The sequence below is a fragment of the Dipodomys spectabilis genome, unplaced genomic scaffold, assembly GCF_019054845.1.
Source record: "Dipodomys spectabilis isolate Male_0828 unplaced genomic scaffold, ASM1905484v1 ptg000002l, whole genome shotgun sequence".
NCBI lineage: Eukaryota > Metazoa > Chordata > Mammalia > Rodentia > Heteromyidae > Dipodomys > Dipodomys spectabilis.
Genome location: NW_024870679.1, coordinates 40,535,850 through 40,558,260, shown reverse-complemented (window position 1 = coordinate 40,558,260; position 22,411 = coordinate 40,535,850). Strand labels below are relative to the sequence as shown.

The following is a 22,411-nucleotide window of genomic DNA, read 5'->3' as shown; positions in this document are numbered from 1 at the left end:
GTCCCCAGCCTGCTGTGTGCCAGGCTGGCATCTGTGGGTCTGAGCAGATTCACAACTTTTCTGTAGCTGTTCCACCTCCCAAGAGCGCCCCACTTTCACTAGTGTGTGACTTCAGGCAAATAACAGCATTGCAAAGGCTCCAATTCCTCGTTGGTAAAATAGGAGCTGAAATTCCTTCTTCCTGGCTGGGTGTGGGAGGTGACTTTTGTGATAGACCGAATGGGTAGCACACATCAAAGGGAAAGAAGGGAGAGCAGGGACTTTGGGCACAACAGATCTCGATAGAGCTGTGCTGTAATTGAGATTTCTTGATGTCTGGGACTGGGACTGGGACTTGGACTCAGGGCCTCATGCTTTTGCTTGGCTTGCTTGCTGGCTTGTGGCTGGCGCTCTACCTCTTGAGCCATGCCTCTAGCCTTTAGAGATGGAATCTTGAAGCCTTTTCTGCTGGGAGTGGCTTTGTATCACCATCCTCCAGGTTTTAGCCTCCTGAGTGGTTTGGATTACAGGTATAAACTACCAGTGCTGGACTTCAATCTTCAGTTTCCTCGGCTGTAAACTGAAACCCTGTCCTGCCTTGGCTGAAAGTGGGGACTCTACTCAGTTCTCTGATGGGTTCTTGGTCCAGTGTGGTGCCCAAGCAACCTGGTCTTGCTCCCCGTCCTCCTCTCAGCACCTCTCCTCTAGAGGTGGGCACCGATGGACCGAACACTGCTTCTGTTTGTCTCTGAGGCAGGCCTGACGGCTGGCTGCTGTCCAGCCTCACCCACCAACTCTGAGCTCTCTCTCATCAGGGCCAAGATGGGCCGCAAGGACAGACTGGACTTCCAGGAGCCAGAGGGACTCCAGTGAGTATGGTGCCCTGGGCGGCAGGAAGCTGGGACTGGTCCTGGATCTCCACCCCCATTGACTTACCTCCCAGTATTTCTTCTCTGCAGGGTGAAAAGGGATCTCGAGGAGAGAAGGTATGTCTCAAGGTCCTGTGGTCATACCACTACCAGGGGAACCTGTGTGTAGGAGGATGGGGAAGGGGGGTGAGTGGGGAGAAGGGAGAACATTCCATTTCCTTGCTATTTACCAGCGCCCTGATTCCAGGGGCCTCAAGACTCCCAGCTTCACTTGGCTGCTGGCTCAGGGCTCAGCCAAGATCTCAGGAGACCAGAGAACTCCAGAGGCCACCTGAGCAGGCTGGATGAGAGGACAAGGGCAGAGGGATGAGGGACTGGGACAGAGGGTGCAGAACAGGCAGGGCCCAGAGGACCAGGGGACCCACGGCCAGAACTGAACACTTACTGAGGCAGACCCAGAGCTCTGCACATGAGCCTGCGCAGTCAGTGCTCTTTGTTTTTTTTTGTTTTTGTTTTTTCAGTTTTGGGGCTTGAACTCAGGGCCTAGGCATTGTCCCTGAACTCTTTTGCTCAAGGCTAGCACTGTTACCACTTTGAGCCACAGCGCCCCTTCCAGTTTTCTGGTGGTTAAGAGATAAGAGTCTCAGGGACGTTCCTGCCTGGGCTGGCTTGGAACTACGATCCTCAGGTCTTAGCCTCCTGAGTAGCTAGGATTACAAGCGGGAACTACTATTTCTGTGGTTTCTGTCCCCATTTTAACAGTAGAGGCGGATCCGGTGTTTTAACCCTGGCCTGTACCGCTAGATCCTGTGCTACCTCATCATGATGTGGTTTCTGGGCCCTTCCCTTCCCCACCCTCGCCCTCTCTAAACGAGGCTTTTGTTTTTCCAGGGAGAGCCAGGGGAGTGCTCCTGCCCATCCCGAGGGGACCCAATCTTCTCCGGCATGCCGGTAAGTGATGCCAAGGGCTCTGCCCACTGGAGGAGAGGCATGGCCTCTGGCCTGGCCTGCTACCAGTGTGCGCTGGCCCCTGCGGGGCTTTGCGCCTCAGCCAGCCGCCTCCTCATGCAGCCCTGCGCTTGGTGTCGACGTTGCCTATAACCTCTCCCCTTCTTTTGCGACCCCCACTCCCACCCAGGGTGCTCCGGGACTTTGGATGGGCAGCTCCTCCCAGCCGGGCCCGCAGGTGTGTGTGGCTTGTCTCCTCTGGCTCTACTCTTGTCCGCAGCGCCCGCGGCTTGTCCACCCCACACCGCTGCCCTCAGCAAAGCGGCGGAGCCCTTTCCTGGCTCTGATCTCGTCTTCTCTCCCTAGGGTCCCCCGGGTGTCCCTGGACCTCCAGGACCCCCTGGAATGCCGGGGCTGCAGGTAAGTGGGGGAGAGGTGACTGCGGAATTGGGGTGACAGGGCTCAGACCATCATGGTGACTGCTCCACCCTAGACCCCATGTGCACTGCATTAACTCCTCCACTCACACCTGGGTGTCTCCCTCTCTGGCCCAGGCCAGCTGGCCCAGGCCTGCACACCCCCAGACCTTTCTGGAAGCATGCCCTGTTGTAGGCTAGCCCAGATACCCCACCAGTATGTGCCAAGCCCAGGCCCCGGGGAGAATCTGGGTCACAACCAAGTCCCTGGCACTCATAGAGAGCACCCCAAGTTTGAACAGCACTCAGCATTCGTTTGTTCATGCAACACACATCTTTGCTTGTCTATTTTCCAACACGGGTTTAGGTGGCGATTCAGCAGCAAACAAACAAACAAATCAAATCTCTGCCATCTTGATGCTTAGATTCTAGGAGGAGAGACAGGCAATAAGCATGATGAATAAAACAAAGTCTGTTAGAATGTGGCATGTGGTAAGGTGACAGCAAAGCAGGACAGAGGGATAAGAAATGGGAATGGGGCAGGAAGGGTATCTGGGAAAAGTGCTGAAAAGAATGTGATACTTGAACTCAGACTAAGCCTGAACTGAGGTAAGCCTGAGGAGGGGAGAAGGCATTCCCGGCAGGGGAAGCAGCACGCGCACGCAAAGGCCTGGAGGTGGCAGTGAGACATGCCTGGATGTACCAGATGTGTTTGAGGGATAGCAAGGCGGCCAGAGCTAGTGAGGGGCTAGTGTGAGGGACTGGGATCTCTTTAGCATTTTGCTTAGACTTGCCATTTCAAAGTCAGGAAGCCTTGAGTTGAAACCCAGCTCTGGCTGTGTGAGTCCTAGCTGTGTGATGCAGGGCAAGTTACTCAAACCCTCTGTGTCTCAGTTGGTCAACCTCATAAGGAGATAATTACAGCACCTACCTCATAGGACTTTTATGGGCATTACATTAATTAATCCACAGGATGGGGGTTGTGTGTGTGTGGCTAGCCTTTATGAGGCCCTGTTCCATCCCCATTACCACAAAAAAAAAAAAGAGAGAAAATGTTCACACAGGTGAAGTGTATTAGAACTCTTCCTGCCATGTAACAAAGTGCTCAGGCAAAATCACCCATCATTCCTGTAATGATGGCTACTGTAAGTATTTTATGTCCAGTCTCTTATTCATTTGAGCCTTACATTAGCTCCAGGAAGAAAGCAGTGTTACCACTAACTCACCACTGGGAAAGCTGAAGCTCTGAGGGTTTGAGCATTCTGTCCAAGGTCCCCCAAGCCCAGATTCCAGCCACCCTGGACTAGGGCTTCCCTGGGAAGCTCTCTCTCCCCCAGCCCCTACTCTCCCGGTTCCATACTGCTGCCTTTAGGCCAGCCCCCAGTGGTTTGCAAAGCAGGAACCAGAGCCCACGCAGCCTCACCCTTGCTTCCCAGGCAGTGCCAGGGTACAGCAATCCATCTGCAGGGAACGCACAGTGTCTCTTCGCAGTGGCTCATTAACTGTGGGTGCTGGCGTAGTGTGCACCCTGCCAGGCCGTGCTGGGCAATGGGGCAGAGAGGAGTGACTGCTGAGTCTCCTTCCCCCCCCCCCTCGCCCCCATCTGGTCTTGTTGCTGGAGACCAAGCTGAGGCACCACTAAGGCACACTCCCCACTCCCCCCGCCCCCACCAGTCAGGGTGCAAGAGGGCCACCCTGCTCTCCCATGTGCAGAAGCAGGCTCAGCAGCAGAGCCCCTTCCTGCCCCCCAGACTACATAATCCCAGTGTCTGGCTAATGCATTCGTCCTAATCCAGTTCTTAGATGAGAAAATGGAGGCAAAGTAGTGAAGAAATGTGCCCAAAGCTGTGTAGCTCATAGGGAGCCGAGCTCAGGCTGCCTTCTTCACATGGCACATTTAGTTCTGGAAGGGCAGGAAAAGCAATCAATCTCAGACTTGAGCTAATACACCAGGATTGCAGAAGGGATCACAGTGAAGGATGATGATAATAATGACAATAGTAATAAAAAAAAAAACCACACACCTGTAATCTTAGGTACTCAGGAGGCTGAAATCTGAGGATCCTGGCTCAAAACCAACCCAGACAGAAAAATCCAAGAGACTCTTCAATTATCCAGCAGAAAAAATCTGGAAGCTATGGCTCAAGTAGTAGAGTGTCAGCCTTGAACCAAAAAGCCACGCAAGCACGCTGTGCTCAAGCTCCATTACCAACACAAAAAAACCTACAATGTCCAAGGCCCTTCCCCTTGGCCAGGCACTATTCTAAGCCCTCATGGCACTGGGGGAAGGGCTACAAAGCACTGGGTAGTTGCTGACTCAGGCCTGAACCAAGCCTGGTAACAGCCCGCCTTAGATAGGCAGGACTACTGGGAGCAGGTGTGTGTGTTCCAGACTGGGAGCTAGATCTGAGCCGGCCAAAGAAGCCCTGTGCAGGGGAGGAGCAGGCTGAGCAGCAGAGCATTCACTCAACACATATTTACTGGCCACCTCCTCCTTGTCTAGCGCTAGGGATTCAGAAGGAAGCATCCTCCCTGCTGGGCGGTGGAGTGACTAATAAGCAAATGTGCCTTGAGATTCTGCCAGGGGAGCAAGAAGAGGCTGCTCTGAGCGCCCTACGGCCTCTCCACAAACCACCCCTGTCTTACAGATCAGGGAGCTGAGGGCCAGAGTTGGGTTTATTTTCCTCCACGTAAACCTGCTAAAAGTTAGGCGGGTGATCAGGATTTGTACTGGGAAGGCTGATTGGCCAGCATCGGTGCTGGAGGGTATCTTGTGCAGGATGTATGGCGTGGAAAGGGCACATAGGAGAAAGCTTGGAAGCCGTGGCCCTCAGTGCATCTCAGCCCATGCCCTAGTTGACTTGTGATCTTTGGCAAGTTACATATCGGCTTCAAGTTCTATTATTATTACTACTACTACTACTATTATTATTTAAATATTTATAGAAAGGAGTGACCCTTTACGAATTTTATTAATTTTACAAGTAAAATTCATCTTGATCGGTGTCCCCCTTTTCCTCATTCTCCCCCATCCCTCCCAACTTTGTTTTGTTTCAAAGATGGAGATACCTGTGATACTGGTTACATGAGAAAATAATTTTTTTTTTTTTGTCTGTTGTGGGGCTTGAACTCTGGGCGTGGGCGCTGTCCCTCAGCTCTTCAGCTCAAGGCGAGTGCTCTACCACTTGAGCTACAGCCCACTTCTGGTTTTCTGGTGGTTTATTGGAGATAGGAGTCTCACGGTCTCTCCTGCCCGGGCTGGCTTTGAACCGCGATCCTCAGATCTCAGCCTCCTGAGTAGCTAGGATTACAGGCGTGAGCCACCAGTGCCTGGCGAGAAAATAAATTGTTTTAAGTGACTTAGGGAAGACAATGAGAAACAGCAGTTAGAAGACCCTAACCCCTGCCACGTGGGGGATATGGTCCTTGTGGGTTGGGGGGAGGGCGTGGTTACTCTTCTGGGGCTCCTAAGCTTCCTCTCCTCCCCAAACTGTCTGGAAACTTCCAAGCTAAGAATAGATGGCAGTCATGTGCTGGCCAGGACACTGAGCTCTGCAGGGAGAGGGGAAGCGGCAGTAGGGTGGGGAGGAGAGAGGGGGACACCCCCGGGGCTCATTCCTGTCTCTTCTTGGTCACAGGGAGTGCCTGGAAACAATGGTTTGCCAGGACAGCCTGGGCTCACAGCAGAATTGGTAGGTGCCAGCCAGGACTCACTGGCCACTGCCCGCCCACCCCCACCCCCCGCCCCGCCAGTTTTCCCCTACCCTTCCCAGGCTGAGCTGGCGTGCAGCCCCTTGAGCTGTGGTGGTGGTGGGGTCCTCTTCTCTCTTCCTCCTAAGGCTGGAAGAAACCCCAGCGGCATCATGATCCTCAAGGTTGTGACTGGTCATCTGAGTCCTTTGCCTCCCCTTTCCCCCGTCCCCCCATCCCCTGCCAGAGCCCACATGTCTGTCTGTCTGCCTGTCTCTTGCAGGGCTCCTTACCTATCGAGCAGCACCTCATTAAGGTAAGAGGGTTCTGGTGGGGGGGGCAGGGAGGCACTGGGGGGGTGTCTTCTGAGGGCGGCCCTCATAGCAAGCGTTCAGCATTTCCTGGAGGACAGAGGATGAGCTTGCTGGTTCCAAGCAAGGACCTGGCCTATAGCACACCCCAGGCAACACTCGCTGAGTGAGGGTTTATGGTGGACCCACCCAGTGGATGCTGGTGCAGAGCAGCCGGCCAGGAGGCCCCATAGTACCTGGGTCAGCCAGGACAGCCAGCAGCTTCCAAAGTGAATCCAGAGGGTGAGAGTCATGCAAGGATGGATTCAGTGATGGCTGGGTGGTCCGTGCAAAAAGCAAGGCGGAGGAAGGATTTGAGAAGCAATCCTAATGCTAGCCTGTGTCAGGGCCCACGGACATGCTGAAGACCCACCAGAAGGGAACCAAGGTTCACCCCTATCCCGTCCGCAGTGACCTCTAGAGATGAGAATATGGCCAGCCATTCCCAAAGGTGGCTTCAGGTTCCTGGATTCCCCCCTGCCCTCTCCGCCCCAGCTCAGCATCCTCAGGGGACCCCTCCCACCCCTGGGCCTCCAGAGCCTCCCTGAGCTCGTCCTGAACTGGTTAGCATCCTGGACATCTCACCACCCCAGCGGGCCTCGGTCAGGCAGAGCTTGGGGCCTGCCCACCTGCGTGCATTCAGAACAACAGATGTCTCCAGAAGCAGCTGGAGGAAAGACTGGGCTCAGCTGGCAGCAGCCTCATGTTGGGTCACCGTGGGGTTCCAGGCAGTGGGACCCCTACTTCTCCCCTGATGGATTTCTGTCAAGCCTGAGTCCCCCCACATTCTGCCCAGGACAATGACTCAGTGCCTCCAAACTTGGGATCTGACCCTGCTTCTCCTAACTTGGCTTTATAAGCATGTTGCTCTTCAAAGGACCCCAAAGGGAAACTGAACACAGAGAGCAGAAGGGGTCAGATGGCGGCCCGAGGGACTGGCCACTGCCAAGTCCACAGTCCAGAGGAGGCTGCCTGCTTTTTTGCAGGTTAATTGGAGATAAGAATCTTAAGTACTTTCCTGCCTGGTCTGGCTTTAAACCGTGATCTCTAGAGCTCAGTCTCCTGTGTAACTAGGCCTACTAGTTCATCATCTCTTCCTCTTCCTCCTCCTCCTCCTCCTCCTCCTCCTCCTCCTCCTCCTCCTCCTCCTCCTCCTCCTCCTCCTCCTCCTCCTCCTCCTCCTCCTCCTCCTCCTCCTCCTCCTCCTCCTCCTCTTCTTCTTCTTCTTCTTCTTCTTCTTCTCCTTCTCCTTCTTCTTCTTCCTCTTCCTCCTCTTCCTCTTCTTCCTCCTCCTCCTCCTCCTTCTCCTCCTCCTCCTCTTCCTCTTCTTCTTCCTCTTCTTCTTCTTCTTCTTCTTCTTCTTCTTCTTCTTCTTCTTCTTCTTCTTCTTCTTCTTCTTCTTCTTCTTCTTCTTCTTCTTCTTCTTCTTCTTCTTCTTCTTCTTCTTCTTCTTCCTCTTCCTCTTCTTCCTCTTCCTCTTCTTCCTCTTCTTCCTCTTCTTCCTCTTCTTCCTCTTCTTCCTCTTCTTCTTCTTCTTCTTCTTCTTCTTCTTCTTCTTCTTCTTCTTCTTCTTCTTCTTCTTCTTCTTCTTCTTCTTCTTCTTCTTCTTCCTCTTCCTCCTCTTCCTCTTCTTCCTCCTCCTCCTTCTTTCTCTTCCTTCCTCCTCTTCTCCTTCTCCTTCTCCTTCCTCCTCCTTCTTCCTGCTTCTTCCTCCTCCTCCTTCCTCCTCCTCCTCCCTCCTCCTCCTTCTTCTTCCTCATTCCTCCTCCTCCTCCTCCTCCTCCTCCTCCTCCTCCTCCTCTTGTGTGTGTATGTGTGGTCTTAGGGCTTGAACTCAGGATCTGGCACTGTCCTTGAGCTTTATTGCTCAAGGCTAGTGCTCTACCACTTTGAGCCACAGTGCCACTTTTGGTTTTCTGGTGGTTCATTGGAGATGAGTCTCTCGAACTTTCCTGCCCAGGCTGGCTTTGAACTATGATATCCATACCTCATTCTCCTGAGTAGCGAGGATTACAGGCATGAGCCACTGAGGCCCTAGCTCATCACTTTTGCATGTCAGCCTTCTTGTCTCCACAATGCTCATAAAATCACCTGCCTTGCTGGACCCTAAGGTTTGAACGAGGTAATGCTTGGCGTGTTATCTGGCCTGGTCCCGGGCTGGGGAAATGACTGTGTTATCCTTGGGCTTTGCTGGGAGCAGAGAAGATGAGCTCCGGGCTCCTGCTTGGGGCCCAGACCCAGGGACCCAGTGCTCAGGGACACTCTAGGCTCCAGAGTCTGAGACTGGAGTCTGGTTTTTACCAATCTTTTTTTTTTTTTTTTTTTTTTTTTTATTAAAGAAGCAACTTTATTGAGAAGGTTCCTACACTGACCGACCAGGGCCGCAGCACAGGCTTGGGAGCTGATACTGCGACCCCGAGCAGCCCATGTGGTTTTTACCAATCTTGGGAGGAAAGGACCCATAGCTTCTGTCAGCCTCTCAGTCAGTGACCCAGAGAGCCCTGGGTCACTGGGGAGCAGGTGGCAGCCTGTCTGCTCTGGGAGGCAAGGGCAGGTCCATCCCCAGGGCGTCCACCACGAGTTGCTCCTCCTGCAGCTGTTTCCCTGGCTCCCTTGGGCAGAGGCCCTGGTGATGGGAGCCAGCCCTTCCAGCCTGGATCCTTAAGGCTTGTCCTCACAGCAGGCACAGGTTGTCAGAGCAGCGGGGACAGATGGCCCCTCTGCGGGCCCCTGTGCCTCCTCCCACACGCCTGTCTGGAAAGTGCTCTGGCTTGGCCCCACCAGAGCTGCTTCCTGGAGGGAACCCAAAGCCAGTGGGTCCCCTGAGGCGGGAGCAAAGCTGCTGCAGGGATGTGGCTTGAGGGTGGGCAGAGGGCTCCTGGGCAAGGTGCCCTGGCCCTGGGCTGAGAGGCTCCACCGCTCTCCCTGATTCCTCCTCAGAGCATCTGCGGGGACTGTGCCCAGGGCCAGATGGCCCAACCCGCATCTGTCCTGGTGAAAGGAGAGAAGGGAGACCAGGGTGTCCCTGGTGTGCCAGGCCTGGACAACTGCGCCCGGGTAGGGACTGAGTGGGGACAGCCCTGGTGTGTGTGTGTGTGTGTGTGTGTGTGTGTGTGTGTGTGTGTGTGTGGTGGAGACCCCATGTGTAGCGTGCATATCGGGGGAAACGCAGTGCTCACTGGCCACCTCACAGGACACAGACTTTTTTATGCTCCCCGCAGTGCTTCTTGGAGCGGGAGCGCCCAAGAGCTGAGGAAGCCAGGGTGAGTGAGCCCTCTCGCCCTTCCCTGCCCCTTCCCCTTCCTCCCTTCCCCACAGGAAGATGCCCTGGCTGCTCACTCTCCTACCTCTTCTCCAGGGAGACAATGGTGAAGGAGACCCCGGCTGTCCTGGGAGCCCCGGCCTGCCAGGCCCCCCAGGGGTGCCAGGGCAGAGAGGAGAAGAGGTAAGGAGAGGCCCTGGCTCTCCATCCTCCTGGAGGTCTTCCAGGGGTCTCCCTTCCCTGCCTGACACCCTCTGCAGTCCTGACACTCTAGGCCCTCTCTGCTTCCTGCCTGCACCCCTCTTCTCAGGGCCCATTCTGCACCCCCTCTGCATCCCATGTTACCTTAGCAAGGCCTTCCTGCACCAGGCTCTCTAAAGGCCCCTGGCCTGCATTGCACTCTTTTTTTTTTTTTTTTTTGTCTGTTGTGGGGCTTGAACTCTGGGCCTGGGCGCTGTCTCTCAGCTCTTCAGCTCAAGGCTATCACTCTACCACTTGAGCCACAGCGCCACTTCTGGTTTTCTGGTGGTTAATTGGAGATAAGAGTCTCACATACTTTCCTGCCCGGGCTGGCTTTGAACCGTGATCCTCAGATCTCAGCCACCTGAGTAGCTAGGATTACAGGTGTGAGTCACAGGTTCTCAGCTTGTGCAATGCACTCTCGACCTGCCACCCTGCTGTGTATTTATGTCATTCAGGAACATTCCACAGGTGTCCACTGTAATATTTATTTCTGTCCGCTTCATCTCTGGGATTGGGTACAGCAAGGAAGGATTTTTTTTTTTAATGTTTTGTGTATAGCAGTGTTCTCAGTCCCTGGATCAGTGCCCGGTACATAATAGCTGCTAAATAAACATTTGTTAGATGGCTGAATGAATAAATGCAAGGCCATTTTAATATCAGCTAAATGCTCCTGCTTTCCCATCAGCTGCTCCCTGCTGCCAATGGCTGTGGCAGACTGGGAGGAAGGTGCTGTGATCCGGGGCTCTGTTGGGCCTCAGCTGCTTCATCTATCTCCATGGGCTTCCTTTGCAGGGTCCACCTGGCATGAGAGGTTCCCCGGGACCCCCAGGCCCTATCGTAAGTACCTGTGGCTCTTAAAGGGGTCCCAGCACTCAGACACCATCCAGCTGCCTTGTCCCCAAAAGAAGCTGAGCAGGAATATCTGCTGTCCGCCCTCTTCCCCTCTCAAGAGAGTGTCTTTAGGGACTGTGGTCTTCCACCACCATGTGCCCTGCTCTGCCCCATTGCCTGTGGTCCTGCCCCGGGGGAGGCTCTCAGGGGCATCTCTGCCCCCGCCCCCTCCCTGATGTGTTTTATTTTACACAACGGATGCTGCCTGGTGAGGGAGGTATGTGGCGTCTGGCCATATTTCTGCCCATGGGACATGAAACCCCACAAGGATCAGGACTGGGGCAGAGCTGCGCTCTATGGCAAGTCTGCAGAGGCCAGACCTGGGACGTCCACCCTTAGTAGTAGTGATGGTAAGGCAGGAAAGAAGTGACTAGAAAGATGGGGCGAGGAGGGGCTAAGAATGTGGCTTAGTGGTAGAGTGCTTGCCTAGCATGCATGACGCGCTGGGTTTGATTCTTTAGTACTACATAAACAGAAAAAGCTGGAAGCGGTGCTGTGGCTCAAGGGGTAGAAGGCTAGCCTTGAGCAAAATATGCTCAGGGACAGTGCCCAGGCCCTGAGTTCAAGCCCCATGACTGGCAAAAAGAAAAAAGAAAGAGAGAGAGGGGGAGAGAGAGAGAGAGAGAAGAAAAGGAAAGATAGATGGGGGGAAAACAAAACAAATACAAAAACAAAAATCTTGAAGTATGCTCTTTGGAGAAAATCAGAGCCTGGGAACCACCTGCTTGCGGGTGGGTGGGGTGGAGGGAGGGTGAGCGAGCCCCGAAGGAGAGACTTCCACTCCTGGGTGGAGTCCAGTGTGTCTTTCTGCAGGTGGAGGAAGCGTGTTTTCTGGAACAAGGTGGGAGCAGGGAGGGGGGACAAGTGGTCATCTTATAGGCTACAGTGGCCAAGGAATCTCTCCTCCAGCTGCCTTGAAAATCCTTCCAAGACCTCCTCTCCTCGGCCCAGCCCCAGACCGTGCCCCAAGCCACCCCAGGGTGACTGTGCTTGTGAGATGTGACCCTGCCTGTTTCTCCCACCAGGGCCCCCCAGGTTTCCCTGGTGCTGTTGGCTCCCCCGGACTGCCTGTAAGAACCTAGTAGCGTTCCAACACCCCTGCCCACCAGCCAGGTCTCCGTGGCTTTTGCTTGTTGCCCCTTCCTGTGGTGTCGTGGCCCGCTCTTCCCTCCCCATTGTCCCCTGTAGGCAGGGTTGCTAACGACACCCCCCCCCACACACATACCAGGTCTCCACCCCTTGGCTCTCTTCCCTCACAGTCTCTGACCTCTCTCCATCCTCCCGTTTTCTTTCACCACCCCCCGATTTCCTTCTCCTTTCTCTCTCCATCCTTCCTCAGTGTGAGTCCTCTTGAGCTCTTTTACCTTCTTATTGGAAGCTGGGCCATAGGGAGCCCCTTTCTCCCTCCCTCTTCTCACTTCTGCTTCCCGCTTCCCACCACCTGCCGTGGGGGACTGAAGATTTGCTGAAAGTAGTTCTTGGGGCTCTGCCAGGCACCTGGCTCCAAGCCTGGCGAAGATGCCAAAGCTTGAGGGCTTCACACTGCAGCCTGGCACAGGTTGGCCGCCCTGCTGCCTTAAGCAAAGCTGTCCAGAGGCACCCCAGGGATTCGAAGGCAGCCCTGCCCCGCACCCTGTCCCTTAGCCTCCTCCTCTTCCTCTCCCTTCTTTGGCTCCGGTGCCAGTCCTCTCCAAGGCTGGACATGGAATGCCGGCCAGGTGGGTTTCTGGGTGTCGTAGGGCCCTGCCCCTCTGTGCCCGCTGCCTTCTGCCAGGTGTCGTTCATTGCTCTGCCTCTGTCACCGTCACAGGTGTGTTTCCAGTCATCTCCCCTCCTTCCCTTCCGGTCCCTCCTGCGTCACAGAAGCTAACCTTTTGTTTGTCAGAGTTTGTCTTCCCGGGGCCTAGCTCCTCTCCTCCCAGGCCTGGTGGCGGAGGCTTGGGAGCAGGGCCCCTCCTTGTCACGGTCCCATCTGTCCCCATGTCCTCATCTCTGACCAAGCCGTGTCTGTTTCTGCTTGCTTGGGTGAAGGGGCCATCTGTCTGTCTAGCCATCTGTCTTGTGTTGTGAAAAGGTTTGGGCGCCATTTGTCCAGGACAGGAGGGTGAGGGGCAAAATGGGATCTCTCAGAGGTGTGAGGGCTGGGGTAAGGGCCAGAGCCTGGGCTCTGGCTTCCATGGAAAGTAATGTCCCCTGCCCTGTAACGCAGTGACAGGCAGAGGCCACATCTCTGGAAGGAGATGGTTTGGGGTGGGGTGGGGCTTGGACAGGTAAGTGTTGGCTATCTGGTGACACACTTCAGTGGGGAGCACCCTCTCCTAATGTTTGTCCCTCAGAAGGAGCACACACCTGATTGTCACCCTCCTAAAGGTACATCTCAGACAGGACCCATGGGTGACAATCACTTCAAGTTCCCCCACAGAGTGGGGTAGGGGAAGGAGGGGGACACTGATGGCCGACTGCCTTGAGAGTATGTTCTAGAAAGGCACCTCTATGTGGATATGTGTCCGACAGCCCCCCCCTCTGAAGCACACCTCTAGAGTCACTTTGCTAGGGATACAGAGGGGCCACTAGTGACCCCCACCTTTGCCCAGGGTGGGAACAGAGGCCTGTGGGGCGGGGGGAGGCTGGGCGGGGCTGGCCATCCTCTATGGTGTCTCATGAGTTTTCTCTCCAAGGGCCTCCAAGGAGAGCGAGGCCTCACGGGCCTGACAGGAGACAAGGGGGAGCCGGTAAGAAGAGGTGGCCCGGGTTCTGGGAAGACAGATCGGGGGCCCGAGGAGGCCACAGGAGGGAGGCTGGGAGGTGGAACTCCTGACTGGCCCCGATACCCTTGGTATGTGTGGGTGTCCACAGATGCTAGGAGCTCAATCTCCATTTGCCCCACCTCCCTGCCCCTTGCCTGTCCCAGGTCCCTCAGCTGTTGCATTTAGGGGCTCTCCCCGCCTCTTGCCTCTCCTTCCTCTCCTCTAGTCAGCTCTGGAGCTCTGCCTAACCTGGGGCCCAGCACAGGCCACGCCCTCCCTGCTAGAGGGATAATCTGGATGTTTCCACTCTTGGGGGGGGGACAGCAATGTGGGGGCCTGACCCATCCCATCTGCCTCTCTCTACAGGGTCCTCCAGGACAGCCTGGCTACCCAGGTGCTGTGGGCCCCCCCGGGCTGCCTGTGAGTATGGAGATGTTGGCTCTGGGGGTGCCGGAGGCTCAGGCTAGTGGTCAGGACGGACCCAGGCTGGGCATCCCTCAGCAAGCCCCTCCTCTCCAGGCCTTCCAGCCCCTGCCCCTGCCCTGTCCCTCCTGCAGTTCCCCACCCTCCCTGTGGACCCCCTGGTAGGCGGGCTGGCCCCACTACTCTGCCTGAAGGCTAGACAGCACTAAGTCTCAAGAATGGAAAACTCCCCATGGGGTGGGATGAGCTGGGGAGATGGCCATCCCCAGGGGAGCCGCTGGGTGGGCGCGGCCCGGCTCTCCACTGAGGGCCACAGTGGCAGGAGGGAGGTCACAGAGGCCAGGGCTCTCCTCCCCCAGCCATCTTCCTTGGTGCCCTTAGCCTCCAAGTGCCAGTCTGGGTGCCAGCTGCAGTTCCCCACCCCTCGCATTAGCGCTGCGAAGGGCAGGCTATTGGGCTAATTCTGTGCGCTCTCTCTCTCTCTCTCTCTCTCTCTCTCCCTCCCTGCCTCCCTCCCTCCCTCTCTCTCATCAGGGCATCAAGGGAGAGCGAGGCTACACAGGGCCTGCAGGAGAGAAGGGGGAGTTGGTGAGTCTTGAGTCTTGGTGGCAATGGATGGTGAGGGGGTGGAAGGAAGGGCTTCAAACAGCAGCCGCCTCCGCCTCCACCTCCCACCACCACTGGGGACTGGAGGTTTTCCTGACAGCCAGTGAGGAGGAGCTCATGACCCCTGTCTCCCCTGCCCCTGAGACGCTCCAGCTGTGGCAGGCTGGTGACGGCAGAGGCGGAGGCTGCGCTGCCAGGATCTCAGCAGGCTTTGTGCAGACCGGCTGCCTGCTGGGGAATGGCCTGGGTGGCTGGCACGGCTCCTCCTGCCAGAGTGGCTGCCCAGAGCATCAGGCCTGGGACTCAGTCCCCAGCTCAGCCACCCTTCATGGGGCTCCCGTGCAGAGCCAGGAGCTGGGGGCTGCCATGATTCATCCAGGGTCCTACAGCCAATCAGGGAGTAAGTAGGAGAGTCTGGGCTGGAGACCAAATCTATCTGGTGACAGACCTCAGACCTCAACTCCGAGATCAGCTGAGCTGGGTCTGGAGTCTTACTCCCCCCACCCCCCTCAAAAGAAGTCACCAGGGCCTCAGCAGGGAATCTGCAAAAGCCATCACAAGGCTATTGAGTAGCAAAAATGTCCCAAGGGCCGACTAGGTGCCTGGGCCCTTCTGAGGATTCTGCAGTGAGCGAGGCAGGCCCAGATAAGAGATAAATAAACAGAGAAACAGAGACTAATGTAAGACAGAGACTAAGGACCCAGGAGCCCGGAAGGGGCTGGAGCAGTGCATAGGATGCTGTGCAGACAGAAGGTCAGGGAGGTCATCATGGAGGAGGAGGTGGCATTGGAGCTGAGATCTGAATAGAGGAGGGAATCCCACAGAGAGAGGCCATGGGTAAGGGACTACAGGAGCAGTTTGGGGCCATGTAATCATCCGCTAGGACTTGAGGAGACCTAAAGAGTGGGCAATGGAGGGAATTCCAAGTGAAAGAGCCGTGCAAAGGCTCTGGGGTGCAAACATACAGAGCAAGTTGGGGGAACATCAGTCTGCCTGGGAAGTGAGGCCAGGAAGAGTGGTTGGTGATAGATTTACAGGATGCCTCAAACCCTAACATGGGTGAAAAGCATGTGCTTCGTGTTAGTTGGCAGAGAGGAGTCATGGAAGGTTCTTGAGCAAGAGAGGGTAGCCTAATCAGAACTGTGCTTGAGGACGAAAGGCTGGCAGCTATTTATTGGCTGACTGGTCCTGTCACTCAGATAGAGAGGAGGCAGCCTGAGGGGACCAGGCGGAGGAGTCCTGCTCACCCGCAGGGCTGCCCACTGCACGTCCCCCCCCCCCCAGGGACTGACTGTGTTCCTCTAATCCCAGGGCCCACCAGGTTCCGAAGGCCTCCCTGGTCCCACAGGCCCAGCGGTGAGTGAACGGGTGGGGGGGGGAGGGGAGGGGGAGGGGAAGGAGGGTGTGAAGCGGGCCTTCTTTGGCTTGGGACAGGAATGATTGGGTTCCAACTCCATTCTTCGCTCTGGTGACAGGGTCCCCGAGGAGAGCGAGGACCCCAAGGGGCTGCCGGTGAGAAGGGCGACCAGGTCAGTAAGGCCTTCTGGTGGGCATCAGTCTTCCCACCCCACCAATCCTGAATGAGAGCCTCCCAGGTCCTGTGGAGAGCTGGACCTGCTGGCCTCTTGGGTGGAAGGTGGGGGAGGGCTTGGGTGCAGGGGCGGGGGGGGAGTTGAGGCTGCCTTAGCCTGTCACCCTTTCCACCTGGGCGGCCAGGCAGAGAGAGATGGCACAGCACGCTGTCCCTTGCTGTTTCTTTCAGGGATTCCAAGGCCAGCCAGGCTTTCCAGGCCTACCGGTGAGTGAAAACACAAAGCCAGCTCTGTGATGTGTTCTCATGGGGAGGGCCGGCCTGGAAGAGGAGGGAAGAGGCCAGAGAAGCAGTCTGGGTGGCCAGGCCTCTCTCCAGGAACTCAACCTGGCCAGTAAGGGCCTCCTGGGTGGTCCCAACAAGGCCAGGCAGACATTTGTAGAAGATAAAATTGGTTTCATGATCCACGGGGAAGCATACACAGGAAGAAGAAAGAATGGGCTCCAGCCTCATTAAAAAAAAAAATCCTGCCTGCTTCTTTGTTGATCCAGGGTCCCCCTGGGTTCCCGGGAAAAGTCGGAGCACCTGGACCTCCTGGGCCTCAAGCAGAGAAGGTGAGCAAGACCTCCAAGGCCCAGCCACAGGTTGGAGCCAGGCAGTGCCCATGCCCCTCTTCCACCCCTAGCATGGGGCCTACGGGGAATTCGCAGACCTACTTCCTTGCTTCAAAGCCAGGCCCAACAACAACTAAGTCCTTTGAGCAGTCAGGCTCAGAAAGACAGGTAGAGTATGGCCCAAAGCAGAGCCTGCTTGGCAGCCCAGCCCTGGGCCATCTTGGTCTCCTCAGCAGGGAGCCAAGGGAGGGGGGAAGTGCAATCCAGACCAGAAATGTCTCACTGGAGGGCACCCCCTGGAGGTGGCGGTGGTAGTGGGGGGCGGTAATAAAACTTTCCCTCCAGCAGCCATACTTAGATTGTCCCAGGGTCTCAGAGAGGGCAGGGATGGTATGAGACTTGGTGACAGCGAGGAGCCACAGCCTGGGGAGCCTCACATGGACAGTCTGTGAGTTTGGCCCTACCACGGTTTGGGGGCTTCTGAGCTTAGGGTAGGAGGGTGGGCCCAGGATGGGAGACCTTCAGCATGTAGGAACTGCTTTCTTCTGAAGCCACTTGTGACCCTGTCACTGTACAGGTGAAGAAAGTCCTGTCAAGCCCCCCAGCTCAAGCTGGTCATTGCAGAGAATCCCAAACTCAAGCCAGTAGTTCATCCTGAGTCCCCGTGGGACTGACATAGGCTGGATTGTGCTGACCCCTCCTGGTAGTTGATGGCATTGCAATGACCCCCAGCTCTGTCTCTCCTTTAGTGGGGACCGCTGATGCAGTTAGCCACCTCTCCCTACTGAATGCAGCAGCCACTCTTCTCCGCCTCTTGCCACCCTCTCCTTTCCCTCCTGAACCCTCCATGGCTCCCCACTAGAGCAGTGATTTAGACTGGTCATCTCCCAGGCTAATCACACAAAATTTTAAACTGTGAAACAGATATAAGTGAAGCTTCCTTGTCTAAAATAAGGATAGGGGCCTGGAGTCTTACTCCCTGGGTCCCCACTTCATTCCCCTCAGCTTCCTGGCTCCCCACGAGTCCCCCAACACCCTGAGAAGTCTCCTTTGATAAAGTGTAGTGCAGTCCATCAAGTTTATCCTACCTCCTGCCCCGCCCGTCACTGGGGCCCTGATAGCCTGGCCCAGCAGTCATATGCCTGCTTCCAGATCTTTATTTTTCTGGGAGGTTCTCTCCAGCAGGCCTCTTTCTCCTCCTTCTGTCCAGCATCTGCTACCAGGCCCCTGACCATCGTGAGCTCCCTCGTCTCCCACAGACCCTTTCCCCATACACAACATGTGGACCATTGTATTTACCATGGATCCTGCGGGCCTGTGGCCTGAAGGGGCAGGGAAATCCCAGGGGACAGGGGCCACCCCACTTTCTTTACCTCGCGGCATCAAAGCCAGTACACATTGCATACTGTTATGTGATGTTCACTGAATACATGCCCCCTCACCCCTCACCTGGGTCAACCCAAGAAAATGATGGACTAAAGAGGCTCTGCCCCTCCTCCCCGAGCAGCGAGGAAAGGGGGACCTTCGCAGGCAAGCGCAGACCCTCGAGGGGAGATCACTCTATATGTGTCACTTAGGCCAGCTCAGGTACTAGCTAGAAGCCAGGTGTCCTGACTTCTAGGCGATCCCTAGGCCCTTTGACTCAGGGCAAGACGAGGCCCTGCTGACTTTGCCGGGTTTTGCTGGTTTCAGGGAAGCGAGGGGATTCGAGGCCCATCCGGCTTGCCTGGCTCCCCTGGGCCACCAGGACCTCCTGGCATTCAGGTGAGCATGGGTCCTCAGCCCGGCAGGCAGGGTTTGTGTGCATGTGTGCACATGTGTGGCAGGACTGGGAGTTGGGTGGGGGATGGGGAGAGCTAAAGGCCTGGCTCAGCCCTCCCATGTTCTAGGCCCTGGCACAATGGGCAGAAACGTGTCTCCTGTCTACAGGGCCCCGCTGGGCTGGATGGACTGGATGGGAAGGACGGCAAACCTGGCCTGAGGGTAAGATGGGAGGCCAGGGCGGACAGGCATCCCTTTCCCTCCTTCCTTTTCCTGTAGGAAGTTCCAGGCTCTCTCAGTCATCCTTGTGAACTTAGCCAGGTTAGATGGACTAGCATCTGTAAAGGCAGGACAGTGATAAGAATTCATGTACAGTCTAAGACTTTGATGACTGGAAACATTCAGCTGGGTTTTAGGAAGAATCAGCTACAGACACAGAAAGGCCTTGAGCGAGGCCTGGCTTCTTAGCTGAGTTATGCCAGTACTAGGGCTTGAACTCAGGGCCTGGGCACTGTCCCTTAGCTTTTTTCACTCAAGACTAGGGCTCTACCACTTGAACCACAGTTCTACTTCTAGCTTTTGGGTGGCTCATGGAAGATAATTGTCTCATAGACTTTCCTGTCCAGGCTGTCTTTGAACTGAGATCCTCAGATGTCAGCCTCCTGAGCAGCTAGGATTACAGGCGTGAGCCACCAGCACCTGGCTCCTTGGTTGAGTCTTGCTGGGAAATCTGAAAGGAATGGGATCATAGCAAAGGTCAGGACATCAAAAAAAGTCAGCTTGTTCTGGTACCGAAGGAAGGAGAGCCAAGGCTCAGAGAGCGCCTGGGCCACACAGCACCCCTGGCAGGTCAGAGGCTCAGAGGGGCTTTGAATTCTTTCCCTCTGCCTCCCACAGCAGCAACTTCACCATGAGGGGTGGCCCCAGGGTAGGGGGGCAGTTGGTAAAGGGGAAGCAGTGAGTGATTGGATGTAGTCTGGGAAAAAAATTGCCTCAATACCTGGCCTGTTTTCCTAGGGGGACCCCGGTCCTGCTGGCCCCCCTGGACTCATGGGACCCCCGGTAAGTTGAGTTGGGAGCTCTAAGCCCTCTCCCAGCACTGTCTGGAAAACTAGAAGGCAGCACATGTCCTCCAGATCTCCCTTCCCCCCTCACCTCACCTCAAGAGGGAGGTGGGGGACACGACATCTCCTTGTCTTTCCTTCAAGGGCTTCAAGGGGAAGACAGGACACCCCGGCCTCCCTGGACCCAAGGTAGGGGGACTTCCACAGGATGGATTTTCCTTGATGCCCTGTAGACATGGTGGCACAGCCTGGGTGGAGGTTCTGCATGATCCTGGCTGAGATGTCATCGGCTTCCTGAGGCCACCAGGATCTGGAAGTGTGGCGTAGAACTCATCCACTAGCATGAGGGTGTCTCTAACCAATGCCAGGGAGGGGGCAGGTCCCCTCTGATGTGGGCTGGGGGGTCACCAAGCTCTGACCACCCCTCTCTCTTTAGGGTGACTGTGGCAAACCAGGTCCTCCTGGCAGCAGTGGCCGGCCAGGCGCAGAGGTAAGAGCCAAGATCTCTGCACACTGACTTAGATCGCTCTGGGCTCTGTTGAATCTAGTGTAGCCATTTCCTTCCTCTTTGTGGCAGAGTGGCTGCTTTCCCTCTCCCTAGCCTTCTGAGAAGTTTCACCCCACTTTCCACAACGTGAACCTTCTCCCTCTTAAGAGTTGTAACTGGGGCTGGCAATGTGGCCTAGTGGTAGAGTGCTTATTTAACATGCATGAAGCCCTGGGTTCGATTCCTCAGTACCACATAAACAGAAAAACCTGGAAGTGGTGCTGTGGCTCAAGTGGTAGAGTGTTAGCCTTGAGCAAAAGAAGCTCAGGGACAGCACTGAGGCCTTGAGTTCAAGCCCCAGGACTGGCAAAAAAAAAAAAAAAAAAAAAGTTGAAACTGACCCTTTCCCTTTCCCTAGGGGGCTACTGTGTCACTGTCTTCAAACACACAACCTAGCATTCTCAGGCTCCAGGAAGCTTGAGTCTGAAGGCTAGCACCCAGCCCCACTCTTCCGGCCATTGGTGTCTCTCCCAATTCCACACAGCCCTCTCCTCCTTTGCAGCTGTGTGTCATTCACAAGTCTGTTTCTGTGTCCCCTCTTCCTTTTCTTCTGTAGGGTGAGCCTGGCGCCATGGGACCCCAGGGACGACCTGGCCCTCCTGGCCATGTTGTAAGTGAAATTGTTTTTTTTATCTCTGTCTCTGAGCAAGTTAGGATTCAGGGGTGATTGGGCAAGCTGGTGGGCCCAGCCACAGGCTCGGTGTTAACCATGCTGAGATAAAAAGGGTCTCCCAGCTCATCTGACTGACCACTTTACTATTTTCTGGGCACATTCAAGGTCCCTTATCAGATGACGGTCTTTCAGTTACTCAACAAATAATTGAGCACCTGCTCAATGACCGTTCCAAGCTTTGGAGCAACAGCAGTGAGTGAGACGGAAAGGCCCAGGATCTCATGGCATTTCCCAGCAATCACAACAAACACATGAACTGGAGAGCATCGGGCAGTGACATGGTGTCACTGGGAGGGTCAGGGAGGGAGCTGGAGAAGAAGCCCTTGCTGGACAAGTGAGGCCTGGATCAGAGCAGTCTGGGGGGACAGTGGGAGATGCTAAAATGATCAGTAGAGCCACAGAGCCAAAGGCACAGAGCAGGAGGCCCAAGAACATCATTGTGGCTGGCGAGTTTGAGGAAGGGTCCAGTAGGACCCTGAAAGCTGAGCTTCGAAGACAGGAGAAGGCTCACAGACAGGGTTGGAGCCTGGGGTAGGTACACTCAGAGAGAAGTGGGTGGATGGAGAAGGGATGGAGGGCTGAGGGCTGGATCTGGGTTGTGTTTAAAGGTGAAGGACTTGCTGGGACCTGAATTGGGACAGGGACGGGGCAGAGGGTAGAAAGAGGAGCTGAGGGTGGCTCCTGTGTTTGGCCTGGCAGCTGGGTAAGTAGGTGGTGTGTTTATTGAGTTAGGGTGACCTGGAGAGGACTCTTTATTAAGCAACAACCAATTTCCCATCTGTGGCACACAAGACTGCCAATTGGTTCCTTTGATCAGTGTGACGGCTCCAAGCTGATGGGCTCCAGGAAACCAAACACACTGCCATTCCATTGCAGCCTGGCTGGCTCTGATTTCTAGAAGGACTTGGGAAAAATTAAAAATAATCCATAATGCCAGGCGATGAATCCTAGCTACTCAGGAGGCTGAGATCTGAGGATTGTGGTTCAAAGCAAGACTGGGCAGAATAAGTCCATGAGACTCATCTCCAATTAGCCATCAAAAAGCTGGAAATGGAGTTGTGGATCAAGAAGTAGAACAACACTGGCCTTGTGCAAAAAAGCTAAGAGTGCAAGGCCCTGAGTTCAAGCCCCAGTATTGACACAAAAAGAAAACAAACAACAACAACAACAACAACAAAAACCAATTTATGACTCCCAAAAAGGAAGACTCCTAGAGGGGAATGGAAAGTAGAGAGCATGCTGGTTCTTTTCTTTTTATTATTATTGTTGTTATTGTAGAGTTGGTATACAGAGGGGTTACAGTTACATGAATCAGGTAATGAGTACAACTCCTGTTGAACCATGTCTCCCCTTCGGTCACTGTCTTCTGGCTTTTCCCTCTCATTCCCACCCACAAATGTACAGTTTATTTTCCACATAGTGTCTAGAGAGTACCACTGAGGCCAAAGGAGGATATGCATAGGAGTGGCTGACAGAGGCTCAGCAGCTATGTGCATATGTTCATATAAAAAATATTTTATGAAATGGTTCTTTCTCTTACTCCTGTCTGTCCAGTCCAGGACTTCTACTGTGTGATAGTCGATCACAAGGATCTTAGATGAGGAGAACACAGGCCATGGCTTCTAGAACTTTCCTGCTGGGACTAGTGAAAGAAGGTGCTCTGACAGGGAACTGAGTGTCCTGGGGTTCAAGAGAAGGTGCCATTTTGACTAGGGAGAAGACATTTGAGCTGTGCAAGGATATTGGCCATCAGTAATGGGGTGCAGGAGGGAGTACTCCTGGAGGTTACCAGGGTAC

At 55.1% G+C, this 22,411-nt stretch overlaps 1 protein-coding gene across 1 annotated transcript in view; it reads left to right on the top strand.

The window, feature by feature from the left end:
- Positions 1–22,411, top strand: part of Col16a1 (collagen type XVI alpha 1 chain) — a 55,402-nt gene that overhangs the window by 23,495 nt on the left and 9,496 nt on the right. Inside the window, exons 39-63 of the mRNA XM_042685197.1 lie at positions 795–848; positions 939–965; positions 1,740–1,799; positions 1,987–2,034; positions 2,163–2,216; positions 5,851–5,904; positions 6,186–6,218; positions 9,193–9,309; positions 9,474–9,515; positions 9,611–9,697; positions 10,550–10,594; positions 11,674–11,718; positions 13,327–13,380; positions 13,762–13,815; positions 14,353–14,406; positions 15,736–15,780; positions 15,900–15,953; positions 16,187–16,222; positions 16,507–16,569; positions 18,262–18,333; positions 18,499–18,552; positions 19,348–19,392; positions 19,539–19,583; positions 19,831–19,884; positions 20,498–20,551. Of these exons, the coding sequence (XP_042541131.1) occupies positions 795–848; positions 939–965; positions 1,740–1,799; positions 1,987–2,034; positions 2,163–2,216; positions 5,851–5,904; positions 6,186–6,218; positions 9,193–9,309; positions 9,474–9,515; positions 9,611–9,697; positions 10,550–10,594; positions 11,674–11,718; positions 13,327–13,380; positions 13,762–13,815; positions 14,353–14,406; positions 15,736–15,780; positions 15,900–15,953; positions 16,187–16,222; positions 16,507–16,569; positions 18,262–18,333; positions 18,499–18,552; positions 19,348–19,392; positions 19,539–19,583; positions 19,831–19,884; positions 20,498–20,551 (1,350 nt within the window). The remainder of the gene's footprint in view (positions 1–794; positions 849–938; positions 966–1,739; positions 1,800–1,986; positions 2,035–2,162; positions 2,217–5,850; positions 5,905–6,185; positions 6,219–9,192; positions 9,310–9,473; positions 9,516–9,610; positions 9,698–10,549; positions 10,595–11,673; positions 11,719–13,326; positions 13,381–13,761; positions 13,816–14,352; positions 14,407–15,735; positions 15,781–15,899; positions 15,954–16,186; positions 16,223–16,506; positions 16,570–18,261; positions 18,334–18,498; positions 18,553–19,347; positions 19,393–19,538; positions 19,584–19,830; positions 19,885–20,497; positions 20,552–22,411) is intronic.